The 19,921-nt window shown below is 46.3% G+C and overlaps 1 protein-coding gene across 10 annotated transcripts in view; it reads right to left on the bottom strand.

Moving 5' to 3' along the window:
* GRB10 (growth factor receptor bound protein 10) overlaps positions 1-19,921 on the bottom strand; it is a 171,337-nt gene that overhangs the window by 97,191 nt on the left and 54,225 nt on the right. For 8 of the 10 annotated variants that reach the window (XM_076006245.1, XM_020289936.2, XM_076006246.1 and 5 more), the window contains one exon: positions 19,722-19,817. The exons of the other annotated variants lie outside the window; for them this stretch is intronic. In XM_076006245.1, the coding sequence (XP_075862360.1) occupies positions 19,722-19,772 (51 nt within the window). In that variant the 5' untranslated portion in view covers positions 19,773-19,817. Of the gene's footprint in view, positions 1-19,721; positions 19,818-19,921 lie in introns of those variants that run through there. 10 annotated transcript variants of the gene reach the window in all.

The following is a 19,921-nucleotide window of genomic DNA, read 5'->3' as shown; positions in this document are numbered from 1 at the left end:
AGAGCGGCCAAGCAGTGGCTTCCCCAGGTCTCAGGCCTCCTGTAGCAAGTGGAGCTCCTCATAAGTCCCTGCCCAGCGGGAGGCCAGACAGCACCGATGCACAAGAGGAGCCAGCTCGAGAGAGCCGGACAATGTGCACTGGGCAATTCAAGCAGCTTCCTTATCTAAAAACGGGACCAATGCGTGCCTGGGAGAACAGCCAGGGAACTCAATGAGAGGGAAGTGTCACAGTCAGCACGGCAGGCGCCGGCCGGGTGACAAACAGGCAGCCAGATGCCGGGGTAGGTCCCGGTTCCCACATGCAGGTTAGTCCTGGGACTCTGGGTACCTTCCTGCACCTCTGCACCTCCTTGGGACAGAACAGCCACTTCACTGGTCACTTGTGAGGTTTAAATTAAAATGACATAAACAAAGGGCTTGTCCAAGACTGAGCTGCTAGGTGTTTAGCAGACGGCAGGTGCTGGCCTTACTACTGAGCACAGGGCCAACAGCCAGCTCCCTCCCTGCCTCCCTCCCTCGCTCTTTCCAGTGGGTGTCACATGGCTGTGTCCTTAGCCTGCCCTATGACAATATTTTCGGGACCTGGACAAAGACACTGAAGGCACATTTAATTAATTCTACTAAGACAAACAAAGATCAAAATGCCAGAGAGAACAGAACAGGGGAATTTGAAGTTTCTTTCACTTAAGAGAATGCTTGATCAGAACCTACAAGCTGAAATCTTAACATGGATAAATTTTACGTACTATAGGTTGCAAAACCAACCAACCAATGCAATGCGTGAGAATGGCGTGTGGGATACACGCCCGAGGACGAGGTTAAAGAGGCTGTCTCGGCCATCCCACAACTCCTTCCTGCAGCCAGAGTCTGGCTACCGAGGCAAAAGGCTTTTAAAGACACAATCCCACTCGATGTGGGCTTAGAGGGGAGGGCTGTGCATGTGCTGAACCCCACCCATGGTGCCACGGGGAGCATGTCTGTGGAGGAACACGTCAAATGCAACAGGTATGGGTTCTGTTGTTTCACACGAAGCGCGCCTAAAGTCATGAAATGTTGCAAACTGAAAGAATCCAATAAACTGTGAGATTGTTGCCCTAGTGGAATGACGATGCTAACTGCCGTTCTGTGTCACCTACCTTCTAATAACTGGAGGTGTCATCCACCATATTATCAGCTCCCTCCCTATGCCCGTCTACCAACTGCACGATGCCCACTCTAGAACTTCCAAACACATACAACCCCTAGGTATAATGTAGTTGAAGATCTCACAAGTTACCTCTCCCCAGCTACATAATTAGTCATTGTTATTGAAAATTAATGTAACAATGGCAAGACTTGCTTCTATTACAATCCTAGGTACCAGGTACAGTTGCTAGACAGTTTCATGCATCTCACTGAAATTCTTTCCTAATAGGTACTGTTACGCACTCTTAACAGCTAAGGAGAAGAAGAAGGGTCCATTGCCTAGGGTCCCACTTCTAATAACTGTGGGTGTGAGCCCCACTGGGGCTGAATCAGAGAACACGTTCTTAACAACTGAGCTCCAGTAACTACAAAATCTGTCACTCATATAAATTTCTAAAACATCAGAGAACCTGATAAAAGCTTCAATATCAGCGCTCCAATTCTGCCAGTTGCCAAGGTGTGCAAAATTAGTTCCTCATATGGAAATAACACAAATAATAAACGAGTCAGAGCCATTTTTTGCCCAAAGTGACACTGCCTGTTTGAATATAACAGGCGTATGTCTACTCGAAAGCGAAGGAAGAAAGAGATCTTTGAGCAGAGATTTACATCAAATTGATCCTTAAACCAAAACAAGAACTATTTCCAAGAACCTGAGAAGAGAAAAAGGAGAACTCTGCACACCGGCTGTCTGGGATGGAGGGATGAGGGCCATGCTTTTTATCTGTAATTGCACTCACATAGGCTGCTGAGACTGACATGAAAATACCTGCACTGCCTCCGGGCAGAGTACAAAAAAGTTTTCTCCAAAATAATTAAGAATGCCTAGCCTGGCAGGGAAAATGCCACCATATAACAAATAATCACGTTTTCACTAAAAGCTTTCTGCACCCAACCACTATCGACCTCAAAAGGCACAGAAACATCAATTTCAGTTATTCACGGAGGAGGGGGACTCTATCAGTCCTTCACTTCTTTACACAGCTTTGTTGGCGTGTAAGTCACATCGCACAAGCTTCATCTGTTGCCAGCGTACGGTCCAGTGTCAGCGCACTCACAGATCTGTACAGCCATCGCCCAGGCTAATTTTAGAACACTGCCATCACCACCCTACAAAGCAACCTCGTGCCCAGAGCCTGTCAATCTTGACGAATGGTTTTCCCAAAATAAAATGCCTTTGCCAAGTCAGTTTTGTTCCTGGTTTTTGATCCAGTATTCCCACATCAATGAGGCAGCTGGGCCTAAAGGTGAAGAGCTAGACTTTCTGCAGATGAGTAGCTACGTGACCTTGGGGGAGACATGAAACTCCCTGCGTGAGGACAGCCTCAAAGGGCTGTTCTGAAGATTTAGCATGATCATGCCGGGAAAGCACCGCTCAGTAAATACTAGCTGCTATTTTTACTGCTACCACCACTGCTCCTGCATTGCCACCACCCCACCCATTTCTTCCACCCCTCCCCCTTCAAGATCTCCATCCCCACCTCCACCCACCATCTCCTCCACTCCTAACTTTAACAAACCCCTTCCCTTGTAAAAAGGCAACTATTCAGACATCGACATGTATACAATGTAATATTAACATAATGTTAATTTATCGGAATAGTTGGTATGTGGCACCTTAATTGACTATGAGCTCTACAGTAACTTAACAGAAGATCTAACTGCAGAATCTCTAAACTCCTCACTTAATAATGCTGCCAACACAACCTTTTAAAGTACTACAAGACGATCTGTGACAATTCAAATTAGGCTATGAATATAATTTGAAAAACAACTAACTTCAAAATGAAATAAATGTGCTTTGATTCTGGCCAACCACCAACTGTGACTCAAAGTTCTAGAAAACGGGGAGAGATTCCAGGTTTCCTCCCTGAATATTGCCTAGACCTGCCACTTGTCTCTCCCGGGTCATAGATGATCACTGCAAACACTGAGCTTGCAGAGGCCTCAAAGGACCAGGCTAAGATTTCACCAACAGGCCAAAGCCCTCCAGGTGACACGCAGGGTCACCCAACTACGTCACCCATTGACATATGCACCCACGGACCCCCAGACAAAAAGGACAAAGTAAAAAAAGCACAAATTAACAGAAAGGCAGTGTAGCAGGTTAACAAGAGAGTACAGCTCTGAGGTTGGAAAGAGAAGGTTTGGAACCTTGGTGTACTAGCTGTGGGGACAACCCTTAGCACCTCTGAGCTTCAGCTTCCATGTTGAAAACACGGATTGCAACCCCAGTGGGTGCACAAAGACAATGCAATCAAGTGAACCCAACTTTTACAGCTCCAAGTTTCCCATGTTCTCTCTTGGTTCCACAACCCACCTACACTAAAACCAGAAAACCAAGCCAGGCGCAGTTGGAAAGATGATCGAAGAAAAGGTTACCTTCCTAGCAGAGTACAGGGCACACCATAGGCACACAACACACCCACACTCCTCCCCCATTAGCAGAACGAGAGGCAACTCTTCCTTAAACCTTCTCAACAGTAATCTCACAGTCTGGAACACGTGCTCATTGTCCAGGCTGACCAGGAAAAGGCCCCTGGGTTTAACATGACGTAATCCATGCTGGTGGTTTTTCCTCATTCCGGAGCCCCTCTGCTCGGTGGAGGGCAGAGGGCCAAGGGGAGCCGGGTCTGGCCCAGCACTCCACCTAGATCCCCAGGCGCACCTGGCTCAGGTGTGAAGGGCAGGGAGCCCCTGGAGCACGCTGAGGGGTGCGGCTCACAGGTCAAGAGGACGGAGGTTCCAGGTGATGCTTCCTTGAGGCATATCTTCTGCAGAGCTTTGTACAAAGCTCATTTTAGTCACCAAAATAAACAGCCCAGAGCCCAGGGCACAATGAAATCAGTCCTTCTGCCAAAGAGCCACTTCCCTCTAGGACAAAGCTTGGCCAGCCCTGACAGCAGGGAGGACTGTCACAGCCCAGCTTTGGTGTCTTTTAGGTGGGAAACATCTAACTGTGGCATGAGCTGCATGTTTATAAACTGCTGGGAGGACAAGCACTATGATTTTGAGCAAATATCTTCACTCTCTGGACCTCACCTGTAAAATCGGGTTTTGGACCACATGATTTCTAAATTTCTCTTTAGCTCTAAGGTTGAAATCCACAAAAATGTTTTGAAGCTGATCTCTTCCTAGAACCATGGCTAAAATAGTATTATGGGTGACTTCTGAGCTTCTGGCCAATACGCAATATCAAAGACAGGATGCACCCTCTCTCCTTCAATAACTAAGAAATGCAGTGGTTTTCACACAGTGGACAGCAGGCAGCATGAGGCAGATTCCTGAGAGAGGAGACGCCCCCTGCGCCCACTTCCCTGCCTGGAGAGTTTCCGGGCTGCAGTGCCAGGAGGAGGACCTTCCTCTGGGGTCTTCCTAAGGAGACGGAGGTCAGCATTCAGGGGAGCCAAGGCAGAGCAGACAGCACTCCACGGAGGACAGTGCTGGAGACCTGCAGAGGGTTCCCCACAAATCCTCCCAGAGTATCCACTGGCACATGCACAGAGGAAACTACCGAGGCAGGGAAGAGCCACGAGAAAGGAGTGGGCAGAACCATCCCCAGAGGGCGGGGGGAGCATGTTCCCACCAACCTATGTGGAAAGCCTCCCTCCACGTGGTCTTAACAGTGAGGGAAAATGAGCCCAAAACTAAAAGTGACCCAAGCCCAGCTCACAGAGTATATGAGCAAGCCCCAAAAGGATCAAACTGTGTCCAAGAAGCTTGACTGTTCCCGGAATAGAGACTAAAAACATTTAAAGGAATACCCCCACAAAAAGCCAGCACCTGGCCGTGTAAAATTCACCATGTCTGGCATCCAGTAAGAATTCTCGGGCATGAAAAGAAAGTAAGACCTACAATGATAAGAGAAACCAACTGAGAGAAACCAGATCTCGCAATGTCCAGAACTGGAAGACAGGATGTTACAATGGTGCTCAAGAAGGGAAAGGAAAGGGTGGATCTCATGCGGAAAGAAACGGAAGATACAACCCAGCCTCTAGAGAGACACATATCCTGGAAGGAAGATACAGCAGGAGGATGAGCCTGCGTCAGGCACCAACTTCTCGCTCTGCCCCAATCTCCAAGGACATGCCCGGAGACTCCCGGCACAGAGAGGCCCGGGGTAGGAGAGAGCCCACGAGGACAGTAACAGACACTGTCCTGAACGAAACACCAAGGGCAAGGAAAGGTGGAAAGGTGTCCCACACCCCCACCTTACGCCAGTGTGGGGGAGGAGGAAGGGACTCTGGTTTGGCAACTGGGAAAGCTGAGTATGAAGCTGGTGCCTTCCACTTTCTAGCTCTTTGGCCTCACTCGATAAGGCAACAAAAGTCTCTGAGCCTCGCTTTTACTGTAGGTCAATCTGGATAATACCTATTTCAAAGGGTTTGCTGGGAAGACTGAGACGAAGTACAAAAAGTCCCATCACAAAACGCACACTAGCTCCTTTCTCAACCCCCGGGAGATGGTCTCTCCCTCTGCCTCAGCCTAGAGAGAGCTGGCGGGGAGGAGAAACAGGCAATGTCTGCACTGGTCTTTTTTTTTTTTTAATTTATTTTTTACTTTATTATGGGTACATAATAGTTGTCTCCCCGGTCTTCTTGCTCACAGATGTACATGCCCTTCCGCACTTGAGAAGCAGTTATAAATGGCAGTAGCCTGGTTATTCATAGGACTACTCCAGCTCTAACAAACAGCGAGACAGTCAGAGCCAACTGGCCTCCACCGCAGGAAGCAGCTGCAGGCTCTGCGCTTCTAATGCCGTCTCCAAAAGGAAGGACACTTGCATGAGAAGATGGAAGACAGAGAGTGTGTGCATTTGTGTCTGTGTGAACATGCACATATACACGTACGTATGAAATCTGTGCCACGTGTGCAAACACAAGCAATACAACCTTAAAACGTATACAGGTACAGCTAATCTACAGGTATCTGCAGAGCCCCTCCTTTTTCTACCGCTAAAGTTACAAACATTTCTTCACCCAAAAACCTTCCTCTCTACGTTGTGAACCTTGCTCATCATCAGTAGGTCTCAAGAGAGTATCTTCCTGTGTCCATATCTCAACCAGGTGTTTAGATGAAAAACGCTTTTTGGCACCTCTCCCCAGGACCTCATTCTCCGGACAGGGCCACGGCTGAGCTATCTGTCACCTGACTCTATTCCCAAGAGCACAGACAGAATTGCTAGGAGGAGGGAGGCCCCGTGTTGACCCTACTGAACAGGAACTCCTCTGTCACTCTGGAAGCCCAGCAAAGCGACGCCAGCCTGGGGAGACTACCTTCTGGGTAAGAGATGGGAGGGGCTTCCAAGCTGAGACCCGGAGGCTCATGGAACTGTGCCCATCAGGACACAGAAGTGGACATGAGGGATGTAGAGAAGGGCAGTGGACAACCCTGGCCTGGGGGATCCCGGCCTGGGTGACCAGGGCAAAGGGCATTCACACGGAGAGGGGTTCATCGGAAGATGAATTTGATTTGAAACATCTTCCAAAATGCTAGCATCACCCTGGTCCTCAAAATAGCAGTCTAAGACCCTTCACGTCACTCACCCAAGACAGAAATCAGTCATCCTCAAACTCTCCCTTCGCCATGTAGAACTTACCAAATCCTGATTACTTTGCCTTCTAAACCTACTTCAACCCACACTTTCTTCTCATGAGGCCACCACGGCACCCTAGGCTTAGGCGGCCCCGTGTCTGGTCCTAGGCACTGCTGACAGACAGTAGCCTTGAAGTGACTGACCTGCTGGAATCACAGTCCGATACGAGGGACACAGAGTATTAAGCCCAGGAACCCACAAGCATGGGCCTTAAATCTTCACTCTATACCTAATATTAAAGTCTTTGAAGACCAGATAGCTAACTTCACTCTAAATCAATTTGCATATTAAAGAGCAGGTTTCAAATACACATTAATACCCAATCCACTAGGAGCACGACACATATCACGCCCATCCTAAAACTGTAACCATTCTAAACCGGAAAGCAGAGATTGCCATGCATGGCTCTCAGAGGGACAAGAACACTTTACTAAGCAACGAGAAGGGGCCTGCAATTAGTGAGCAATGTCTAAGCTTATTGAGTACTACACAACCTTCACCAATGGTAACACAGTCATGGGGTGACCAATCACAGAGCTTCACACACTTGGGGTATCCAACCTCTTGGTCACCTAAGCAGAAGAGAAATACAGTTGATCTCAGAGAGACTCACTCATTCAACAAATATTCACCAAGCATCTATTCTATGCCCAGTACATTAGTGCTTAAAGCAAAGATCCTGCCCTCATGGAATTCATATTTTATCTGGAGAAAATAGACAGTAAGCAATAAACACACCACGCAATTTACTTGTCTAGAATTTCAGAGGGCAGTGCTATGGCATAAAAGAAAAGACTTGAGCAGAATAAACAGGGAGGAGGCTGCAATTTAAGCGGAACTGGTAAGGGGCCCAGGAGGAAGACTTGTCAGGAGGACGGACGAGCCCCACAGGTGTCCCAGAGCAAAGCCAGAGGCACACAGAAGGTCCCCGCAGACAGAGTTCACAGTCTCTACAAAGCACCTTAACATTCTCACCTTCACTGGTGAGCGCATCCCCAAATGCGCCAACAACGACGGTGGCATTTCTCTTCTTTAACTGGGACTCGGGCTGCCACTGTGGTGTGCAGAAGAGAACCTTCTCCCTTCCCACATCTCCCAATGAGAGACCCCTAAACAGTTAGGGGCCTCCTATCCTTGGAGGCCTTCCCGTCATCTTCCCGAATTTACCAAAACAAACCATCTGATGGTCTAAGAAGTGATATGTTATGTCTTTTTAGTTTTGTTTGTTTTGTTTTTAATTTCACATTAAGAACAATTTCAAGCCACTCTCATTCCATGGTCAAGATAAATGGAGTATGATATCAGAGAAAAACTTACATTTGGGGAGATCTGATCACTGTAAAATGGATGTCTGTAAAACTGCAAGATTCAACATCATTTTTAAAAGCAATTAAGGTGCTATGTATACACACATATATATACTATTCTATATATATATATGTATGTGTATACATCCATATACACTATAAAATAAAATCTCACTAATGACCTGAAACTACTTGGTATAGAACATTATTTTATAGTGCTTTCATATTGGTTTTTAGAAAATAATCAATTTCTATCTTTCTAAATATGTATTTAAAAGGGAAATCCTAGCTGATTTCCTAATAAGCTCATTTCCAATTTCTCCTAGAGTACCCCTAAAATAAATGGGTTATATTGAACACCTTAAGCTAAGATGTTCATTTACAGGCTTAAAAACTCACTAATGAACTTTAAAAGTTGAAATAAACAATGCTTACTAAATAAAGCATTTATAAAATTGAAAAAAAAAAGTTGTGACCATCCTTAACAATTATAGGAGATAGACTTTCTCCATGAAATAAATATTATAACTAGTCCCTTACATTTCCAACATACTTTGAAATTTCCTACTGATAATGAAAAATTTTGTTTTTCCTGTGACTTTACTTCTTTTATAATGTTTCTTCTTTAAGCAGTTCTATCAAGTGATCAAATCCCAGTTCCTGTACCCTAAATAGGTTCTCTGGCACCTAGAAGCTACTGGTGGCGACACACTGTGCTCCTCCCACCCCTGCCACCCCGGCTGCTCAGAGCAGGGCTGAACACCCTCACAGAACGTAGACCCACTCACCACGCCCCAGAGAAGCCCTCGCACAGCTGCAGATGGAATCCATCTTCAGGAGCTAAATATTTACTTTTTTCTTAGGGATCAATCATAGGGAAATCTCACAGAAGTTAGAAATAATCTTCATATCACAGTAACTTCAAATACTTTTTTTGTTTCTCCCTAGTTAGTAAAATAACAACAATAAAAAAAAGGTATCAGGCGTCCCTTTCTCAGGGTCTGCCTTATACACACATAAACAGTTAGTGTTTTGAGGAAACTGCCAAAGTGAGAGTATTTGCTGCCTGACAAAGACAAGATTGTGAGGCTTAAGTAGTCCCTCGTGCCGAGGTTCATAACTGGTGGCAGCCAGAGCAGGTGATGGGGCCCATCGGACACCAGGTGCCGAATGAGCACAGAGCAGAGGGCACAGCACATCCCAGACGGGGAGGCCAGCAAAGAAGGCACCACATGCCCAGAGAGAAGAATAACCACGAGAGCGCAGGATTCTCGCACGCCCTCACAAATTCAGCGTGAGTTATAAAACAGAGCTCAAACATGGTTACAGCCTTAAAGACCAGACACTGAAAATAGAAATTTAAGTAAAGATCATGTTTAAATTACTCTGTATGCATTTAGTAAAAGGAATAATTTCAAAGTTCCTTTGTCCCTTAAAGAAACGATCGTAATTGCCCAAATTTTTGTCAATGTATTTACTGCTTGTTTAAACCATTTCATTTCTCTCTGTCGAGCACTTACAATAAGCATCCGACAGATTTTCTCTCCTGCGACGGAGGGAACACAGAAGTTTCACAGCACCCATTCCAGCAAGGGAAACTGCCGTAATAAACGCCCTCTTCATCCAGGATCCAGAAAGGAAAGAAATATCCTGCTTCACTGAAAGGTTCATAAACCACTGACACGAGTACCATGTGTGTTACTTGCCATGTTCAAATCATTATAACACGGTGAAAGCGCCCAGCCATGAACCTGCTTTAAACTTGCTTGGAGAATACAGCAGTGCTCCCTCATCCAAGGTTTTGCTTTTTGCACGGTTTCAGTTACCCACAGTCAACTGTGGTCTGAAAATATGAAACAGACAATTCCCGAAAAAAAACAGCTCAGGTTTAAAATGTTTGCCCTCCCGAACAGCGTGATGAAACCCTGCACGGACCCACCCCATCCCACCCAGGCGGGAACCCTCTCTTCGCCCAGCAGATCCGTGCTGCTTCGCTCCCTGCCCTGGGAATGCAGAAGCGTCTTGGCGGTCAGGTGGACTGTCACTTGGCCTCACGCTGCAGAAGCTAGAAAGGCCACATTCTCTCCTTGTGAAGGTGAAAAATACATATAAGCATCTTGCAAATGACAAGAACTTGAGCCCAAAGACCAATTGAAACCACATTTATATAAAATTTACTTTACTTTTAGCAAAGTTATGAAGAGGTAAGTAAAGCAAAGTATGACTTGCAAAGATATTTAACAACAACAAATAGTGCTTTTTCCTCTCTGAAAGGAGGGAAAGGTTTCAGTGAAGCAATGATTTCCTTGTTAGCAAAGGCCTCGAACTCCATCTCTGGAGCCTCAGGCGGAAGGTCGAGTCTGTCCCACCAGCTGTCATGAAACAGCAGGGCCTGCTGGAGACTCTGGGCTCCAAGCCCAACCACACTGCTCAGTGGGGTAGTGAACCTTCTTCTTCCCTCTACTATCCTTACACTTTCTTTAAGCCCAGGCTGCGTTTTAAACACTTTTGTTTTCCCAGAATGAACAATCACTAAGAAAGTGACAGTCATTTCCTCATTGCCCAAAGAACAAAATGAAATGTACTCATGCAGTTTGGTCCCATCTCAAAACTAAGCTGGGTTTCAAGTGAGGTCTGGAATGAGGGGAAACTCCTCGGCCAGCCCCTCACTGCCTCATGAACCACTTTGGGGGCAAAGGAAGAGGAGGGAGGCACCTTCAGGGACCCAGCCCCTTGGATTCCAACAGCAAAGGCCATGCTCAGACTGCCCCTGCCAGGGTCTCACGCTCTGGTCCCTGGTGCCCTGGGTCGGGTGGGAATTCCTAAGGCCCACTCATCTAGCCCTTGGGGCTCTCATTTCATAAAAGTACCAGCTTAAGTGCTAGAAGTCTCACACACCCAGCGGAAGCACTGGGACTGGAACCCAAGCCAGCCTGGCCCCTGGTCTGGCTCACTTCCTACTGGCCATGTGGCCTCCCACAAAGGGTGCTGGCTCTTGGTGGAGCTGAGCCGGGACTAGAAAACCTGCTCAAGATTAACAGATACAGGAAGGTGGGAGGTGGGTCACAATGACAGCCACAGGGGGACTCCCCACATGGAACCCCGCAACCCCCACACCCCAGGGCAGTGGTGAGCAGCCAGGCAAGGACGATCTGCACAAGGACAGCGGGCGTCACACTGGTCTCTCGGGAAGAGCGGAGGACACAGCGGGAGTGGGTAGAGGTTGTCCCTACACGACCCTCCACTGGCCAGAGGCAGTGGGCTCGGAAGTCCCAACAGCGCCTTGTGAAATCTCACCACACAGGAAGGACACGCCAAGGCCATGATGGGCCATAAAGGCAAAGCTTGAACTTCAGTTCCAAACACCAGTTGCCACAGACAGAAAAACCACAAGCACGACTGAAATCTCGAGACAGTCCAGACTAGCACTTCTCAACCCACCTGTGGGGAAGGAGTTTTTCCTGCTGTTACTATTATCAATCTGCCAATTCTAAATGCTTCCTAAGCAGGACAGAAACAAATTACTAGAAAATGAAATAAACAAGACAAAGATAAGATACACACCCACACTGTTACTATTAAATTCAACACTCAAATTGCTATGAAAGTTTCTAACCACATTTTCTCCATTTCTGGACTTATCATGGGCTAGAAGTAAACACGGTTGCCCAGGTCACCTAGGGGTAGGGATGTGGGGAGACACCTGTCCTCAGAAAGGCCAATCTTGAGCAAAAATGATATATGGGAGTATGGTGCCCTAAAAGAAGAACAGGATAGCCATCCCAGCTCTGATGCGGTCAGCCCCACCTGGAGTGTGGAGCAGTTCTGGTCATCTGCCTTGAATAGGGGTAGGCAAAACAGGAGGATGGGAACAGGGGAAGATGCCACCAATCCCAACAAAGGAAGGATGCCTCAAGGAGCTGGGGGCCGAGTGATACATGACACATAACTTCATACACAGGGCGAGAGAATCGACTTGCTCCGTGTTACCGAGAAGGCCAGAGGGAGCACTTGATGTTACAGGCAGGCTCATTTTCATTGATGGCAAGTAAGTAGGCTGTCTCTGGGGGTAATGAGTTCCCTTCCCTCTGGTAATCAGTGACATAAAACAAGGGAAACACAGTTGACTCAAGGATTCATGCTCCAACCAGGTATACCATGATGCCTTTCCAACTCTGAGTACCCAAGGTACCATCATGTGTGGCGGGGAAACACCCCTGCAAGAAGCTACACCTGTACACGAAGTCATGCCTGCTGCTGCCACCTGCCTGCCTGCCGCCCTACCTGCTGCCTACCTGTCCACCTGCTGCCCACCTGCTATCCACCTGCTGCCCACCTGACAATGTAATAACAACACACCAGCAGGTAAGTTTTAGTCTTTGTAGGTACATCATAAACTTTCAGACCTTACAACTGAAGAGGCACTACACACCTGCCAGGCAAGCACATAATGCCAAGGAGCAAACGGCTGGCAGAGCAGCTCAGGGCACAGGCTTTGGGCTCCACCCCACAAGCCTGATCTGTGATTTAACGCACACAAGCTGCATGACCCTGGGCAAGGAACCAGTATCTGCAAGCCTTGATTTCCTTGGGGAAAAAAATAGAGAAAATAACACATGCAGAGTGCTTGCCACAGTATCAGACACAGAATAAAAATAAGACATAGAAAGTATGATTTTACTCAGAAGAAATCTAAGACTTCAAGCCTGTACTTAAGATGAAGATGCTGTCTGAGAAGACAAGACCTAGGCATTAAAAAGAGAAGCATTCAGAATAGAATGCAAACTCATTTGCGTGTTTATGTTTCTATTTACTTATTTGTCATTTTCAATGATTCTAAGACACACACACCCATGTTAACGTTTTAAAAATGCAAACACTGCACCGTCAGTGCACATTTGGGGACTATACATAAGCATCTTTTTCTTTATTTGGACTGAAAAGCTGTCGTTAAAATTGACATATGGCATTTTAGGATCAAAGTAATTCAATAAGCACAAAATTGTAGGATACAAATTAAATGTTTTATTATAGTAGCTCTGAGGAGAAGATCTTCACCATCTGGACAATAACTTGTTCTCTTCGGTGCCACCGACATTAAACATGCACATACCTCACAGACACAAACACATCTCTGGTGCTCAGTGGGCGAAATGGCCTCTTCTGCCCTGATATTCTCATCTGTAAAGTGGAGAACATGAAGGTCCTCGTCTCATAGGGTTGGTAGGAGGGAAAATACAAATAAAATCTTTGGCATGATGACTAGCACATCATAAATGCGTCGTTTCTCTCATCTATAAAATGGGTATCATGAGGGTAGCCACTTCATAGAGTTGGTAAAGGGCTGAATACAAGTATGCAGAAAGTGCCTAATCTTTTCCCCATTGCCAACCCTTCCTCCCACTGAGTGGCTAGCTTGCAAGTTGCTGACAGACCCCAGGCTATACCAACCCACAGCCAGAGGCTGCACCTGGGTCTCCCTCCAGAGCTGACAGCTCTCTGCAGGGAGGGCTGGCATTTTGTTCATCTGGTACCTAAATATCCACCCACGATGTGCCTACCAACTCCGTCCACAAAACGGTAAGGGAATGAACAAACTAGCCAAAATTACCTAGATATATGTCAACTAAAATAAAATCTTAAATCTCCCCTGCACCGGCTGACTGAATGGACCTCCTCTTGGCCAAGGAGATGCCCTAAAACTGAGTTGCTGGCCATGAGAAGGGAGGTCAGACATGCCTTATGCTCCCTCCCTTCTTGTAGACACCCTTTGTAACTCAGTGACAGGCCTAAGGCCATGCAAGACAAACCCATAGGGTCTCACTATACAGAACAAATACAGAGCAAATCACTTGAATCTGGATATATATCAGGTGGCTTGTCTCTGATCTTAAAACATTCCAAGCCTTCAGACAAAGCTTTATTTCTTTAACCAATTACAAATCCAAGAGTCTTTAAACCCACCTACCGTCCCCCTCTTTGAGATGTCCCACCTTTTTGGGCCAAACCAACATACACTTTCCACGTATTGATTTATGACTTTACCTGTCACCCTTGTCTCCCTGAAATGTATAAAACTAAACTGTAACCACGCCACAGTGGGTCCATGTGCTCAGGCTTCTTGGGCGTGGCTCCGGGCCATCGTCCTCAAATTAGGCTCAGAATAAACCTCTTTAAATTATTTTACAAAGTTTTGCTTCTTTTCCATTGACAAACATTTAAAGAATAGGCTCCTCAATTGATTCCATAAGTTACAGAAAGCATAAAAACACATACCACTTACTAACATGGCATTAACTACCTAGGATTCCAATAAATAAAGCCAGTTGACAGCAATTTGCTAGATGGGTGAGAGATGTCTTCCCAAACCACATGTCATCTATTTTTTAGCACACTGACTGCCACACTAGAAAAAAAGTTTTTTCCCTTGGGGACACAGTGTTTTATTACAAAAATAAAATTAAAACTTTGAAAACAAAACAATCCTTTCTAATTTAATGAAAAATTTGTTAATTTTTATTGCTTCCTGTGCGTGAACTATATGCAACTTGGAAAATAGTTCTCTGGGCTCCCAAGGTGAAGACACATGTGAGTGACATAGGCTTCATGAGGCCACAGGGCCCCAAACTAGGGAAAATTAAATATAACTCACATGGCAGTTAACCTGTTACGTGAATATTCCACTGTTATTTCAAAGATTTTGAAAAGACTGAAATCTCAAATTTACACAGGTATCACAAACATCACTTACAAATTTTACATTCTTAAAAAATAATTCTAAACTCTTAAAAAGACACAACTCAGCTTACTCATCAAAATAATGGCACACATTTAACGAAAGTCTTTTATGTGCTAAACACAATGCCAAGGGCTTTATGTTACCCATAAAATAAGCCCCGCAGGATTGCTAAGCATTTGCACAATATAAACCCTACCCAGAAAATAAGAGCTAGTGATGGGCGTGGCCAGGCAGTGCATCTGCACAACCCATGCATTCATTTCCTCGCAGGGCGGTAAAGAAGATGAGCAGCCCTTCTCATCTACCCCATTTTGACAGCTACTATCCCAGAGGTGACTGGAAAGGTGCGGGCAGCCCCACCAACAAGGTTGGCTCCCCCCGTCAGGTCCCGGCCATCTGTGCATGCTACAAGCTGAGGCTTTGAGGGGAAAATAACACATTCCCTGAAAATAAGCCGTAGGGTGTCTTCTTGAGGAAAAATAAATATAAGACCCTGTCTTATTTTCGGGGAAACACGGTACGACTTCTAATTCTCACAATGAACCTGTAAATACAGATATAGAAAGAATTTAAATAAAGTGCCTGCAGTCAGGCAGCTGAACAGTAGAGTCAACAAGGGTCCTCAAACTTTTTAAACAGGGGGCCAGGGGCCGGTTCACTGTCCCTCAGACTGTTGGAGGGCTGGACTATAGTTAAAAAAAAAACTATGAACAAATTCCTATGCACACTGCATATATCTTATTTTGAAGTAAAAAAACAAACCAGTACAAACACTCGCATGTGGCCCACAGGCCATAGTTTGAGGACGCCTGGTCAACACATTTACAAAGTACCTGTCTTATCTCACAAAACATCTCTACAATATGGTAGCTGTTACTAAATTCAGAATCATAATCTTAAAATATCTGGAAAACTATTCTAGGTAAATGTCCTAGCAACTGGAAAAGTCAAAATAACAATAAGGAATATTTCAGATGACCTCTGTAACCTCCCACCTCAAATATGAAGGTGGCAGTTACTATCAACAAATTTCTTGAGGAAAATGTGGTCCAATAAAATGTCCTTTTGCCAAAGTAGGGTGCGCAGTATTAAAAAAGGAAAAGCTATAGAATCACTTTGGCTAAAAAAAAAAAAGTAATAGAAGTGACAGACTTTGGGAGTGGAATGCATGTCCAGGGACTGACCCCAAATCTAGACTATAAGGGATGATGTCATCCTTTGGCTCCTCCAGACACTGCCAAAGGGTTAAAGAATCTGGGGCACCCAACAGAAAATCCAAAGCTGTGTGTGATCAGCAAACGAAGTCTCATCTGAGGGCTGTCTTGTACCCAGAAAATGAGGAGGAGACAAGCTGATATGGGGGGGCCCACTTTGGCCTCTCTCCATCCATAATGCTCATTCTAGCAACTGGTGTTCTAGAATAGGAGTCAACAAACTTCTCTGTAAAGAGCCAAACACTACCCAACTATGCAGATGTGGTCTGAAAGCAGCCACAGACAGTAGGTACATGAATGATCATGGCTGTGTTCCAATAAAACTTTATTCGTGAAAGTAGGCAGTGGGCCAGATTTGGCCCAGGGGCTGCAGTTTGCCAACCCTACGCTAGAAGAACAAGTTCTCTGCTTGAAGACTCAGGGACACAGCACTGAAATGGAACCAAAATAAGCAACCTGTGGTAACCTGGGGCTAGGACGAAATTTATGAGCATTAATGCTGTTTATATCTCCACCGACAAGCTGAGGCTATGGAGGGCAGGGCTGCAAGGAGAGTTTCTAAGGTGGCTCATTTCTAATACGAGTATGTATGTTTATAATTCATAAATCATGAAATTATGAAAATGAAAATATTACTTTTGGAAATTCAGCAATAAACTTAATAACCTATATAAAATTTACATTCAAATGTTTCATTTCTAAAGCTCAGTTCAACACTCGTCGTGTAGCCAAACCTACCTTATTTTCTATTTTGCATTTTTCCGAAGATAATAAATGCTTTTATTTACCATAACTCTTGTCATACGTGTATAATCCCTTCTTCAAAACCCTGGAGACTAGATGTGGTTGAGAACTAAGAATTTTTTGGACATGAGAACGATCACACAGAAGAGCACAGACACATGTGCAGGGTCCCAAGGGAGCCCTGGAATCCCCATCGTGCTTCTGAGGCAGAGCGTGTGGACGGTGGAGTTCTGGACGGGCCTAGTCAGACTCTACCGTGACACGAGCAATTTTTTCACTTCTCAGCAGAGAGCTTTCTGGATTTTAAAGTTGCAGACTATGACCTATAGGCCTCTGTTAATAGAACCACACTCCCAAGCGCTCTCATTCCTGGTTGAATAAACTCTGACTTCCTGCCCCATTGGTCAAGCCCACCACCATCCTCCTGGCTTCACACTCCTCTCCGGTGGCTGAGCTGTGCCCCGAGGGTCCTCCTCCCTGGGGAGGCCGCCCTCCTCTCTGGCCCAGGCAGCCCACCCGCCCTTCTCCTGTTGTCCTGTTTTATTTGCTTCAGAATCATCATCATTACTCACAAATACCTCATTTCCTGTCTGTCTCCTGTGCTAGGATCCAGCAGTCCCAGAGATTTGTCTGCCGAGCTCAAAGCTGGTTTCCTGGGCCCAAAACTGTGTGGGGCACCTAGCTGGCACTCGGTCAACATCTAAGGAATTTAGGGTTACAACCCTTGCCCAGGCTTCTAAAAATGTGGCCTAACAGGTGCTGGGAAACTTCCACACATTCCTCTCATCCCTGCAACCCTGACACGTCATTAACCCTCTTTTTAACCAACAGGGAAACTGAGGCACAGGAAAGTTGCATGATTACTCCAAGATCGCAGAACTATGAAGTAGCACATTTTAAAGGAAGAAGTCTCAAAAGCGAAGTGGATCATTTCCTACCTTGCCAGACCCGTGACCCCCGCTCAGGTTGCTGCCTCCATGCCTGCTGCTGAAGGCAAGATGATTACGTGTGACAACAATTCCATGCTTCTACGTACGTCAAAAAAACCACGTATCAGTGACTCATTGACAAACCATCTAATCCAAGCCACAGCTATGTGGGAACAGCTAGAATTAGAAAATTATTTGTATGTTGAAGATTTTAAGAAGAAATTTTCTCTATAAAACCCTGGAGATTTATCTAATTACTATAATTGCAGATTGCTCAAGACTGGAACCCATTGTAAATCATCCCGTTTTCTGAGAAATTCTGGAACTGTCATCTAATTTTCCAGGAACAGGGGATCGATCCATGCTGCCAAGTCTTGCTGCTGGATTTTTAGAAGAGTAGACAGTGCCTTCAACACCACTGAGCACTTCCTCAAAGGATGGCAGTGTGTCCCAGGGAATGCCCACCCTTCCCTCAAGGCTTCCCGGCTACAAACACCTAACAAGCCCATAAAGTAAGGCATTGACGCGAGTTGGGCTCCTGCCATCTCTGTATGTACCAGCAGGAAATCGGAAATGCCAGTGGGCGGTGGGGAAGCCAAGCGGCTCCGTGCTGTGAGCCCTCCCTGCACCATTATTTGGCCCTGAAAGCCAATTCCGTACTCAGCTGGGGATGACACTACTAAAATGACTGCCGGAGGGTCATGCTCCTGGGGATGCTGTCCTTTGAGTTCACTGACCCCACCCTCACGGGGCTAAGGGTGTGAAGGGCCAGGCAGCAGGCGGGGTGAGGGGTGCAGTCTGAGGCGGACCACTAGCCGTAGCTAACTGGCCGCAGGAGAACTGGACCCATGGCCCGCAGGGACACACAGAGCTTTAATCAATGGGGTGAGGCCACCAAAGCTCTGTAGGAACAAGAGAGCCACCACACGCGAGGCAGGGGGTGCCTCCACTAGAGGTCACACGCGACAGGCCCAGCAGGCACCGCCAAAACTCGCACACTAAGGTTTCGACACTCTTTTCTGGCTTATAACCAATTTTGGCTTTGTATCAAATTCAATGATTAGAATGAATGGAATTCCTAATCTTCAGCCTTTCTTAGAAGGTTTGCTTTACTTTGATACAAAAAAAAAAAAAAAAAAAAAAGGAAAAAAGGAAAAAATTACAAAGACATCTCTTTGCAGCTCTAATGCTATACACAGATTCTCATTACTTACCTAAAAAGAGACTTCACAGACTAAGAGAGAAAAATAACAAGTTCAAAGAAGTACAGAAACCTGAGCAAGGGCAGAGCCTAGGCAGGACTCTGGGGAGGGTACAGCCAATCCCAGTGACAAAAGTGTTGAAAGGAGGAACCAAGATTCACCAACCAAATCTAAGGAACCCAGGACCACCCCTTCAAAGTAAAAGTCCAAAATGAAACCTGTTTTGAAAGATGAGGAGACTTGCAAACAGAACTTTTCCAGAAGCCCAAAAAGAGCTGGAGAACCGAAGGAACAGAAATGAACTTGTTCTCCAACAAAACCCCTGCTGGGGCTCTTGGAGAAAAGGGGAGCCCATCTGTGTAGAGGACTCCATCTACCACCCTTCTTCGTTCCCGCTTGCTCACCCTGTAAGCCCTGTGTCCCGATGAGCACCCTGATAGCCACCACCACTCCAACATGCCACCAGGAGTGTGAGGACAGGAGTGTGAGGACGGGAGGCGCAAACACTGCGCTGCTGTGTTCCACACATCTAGTCCCGGGATCCGCGGGCAAGCTGGTTGACGACAGACTCTTTCGGAACAGGATGCTGCGGTCAAATGGGAATACGAGGATGCTATCTTACAAAGCAAAGAAAAGCCAGGAAGACCAAGGCAGAAAGTGTCACAGTCCTCTACACCATGAGACTGTGCCAGCGTTTCCCTGTGACCTGCTAGTAAGGGGAAAGGTGCGTGGCCGCTGGCCACCACTATGCTCCGGCCCTCAACCGGCACCTCTGGCCAGAGCAGAGGTCCGTGCCCACCCATACCTGGTAGTACGGATGGTGCAAAAGGGAATCGGGGCAGCCGGCTGAAGCCATGGGGTCCTCTGCCTTCTTCAAATTACATCTACTGCTCGGCGGCACCTGGAATAAAGACAGGCTGTGAGAAGGCAGGCAGAGGAAACCCACTGCTTAGCACTCCTGCAAGTGCGACACGCCCGGTGGGGGACTCCTGGACACGGGCTGTC

Source organism: Microcebus murinus, chromosome 9 (assembly GCF_040939455.1).
Source record: "Microcebus murinus isolate Inina chromosome 9, M.murinus_Inina_mat1.0, whole genome shotgun sequence".
Lineage (NCBI taxonomy): Eukaryota > Metazoa > Chordata > Mammalia > Primates > Cheirogaleidae > Microcebus > Microcebus murinus.
The sequence above is the reverse complement of the archived record's forward strand: the minus strand, read 5'-3'. Positions and strand labels throughout refer to the sequence as shown.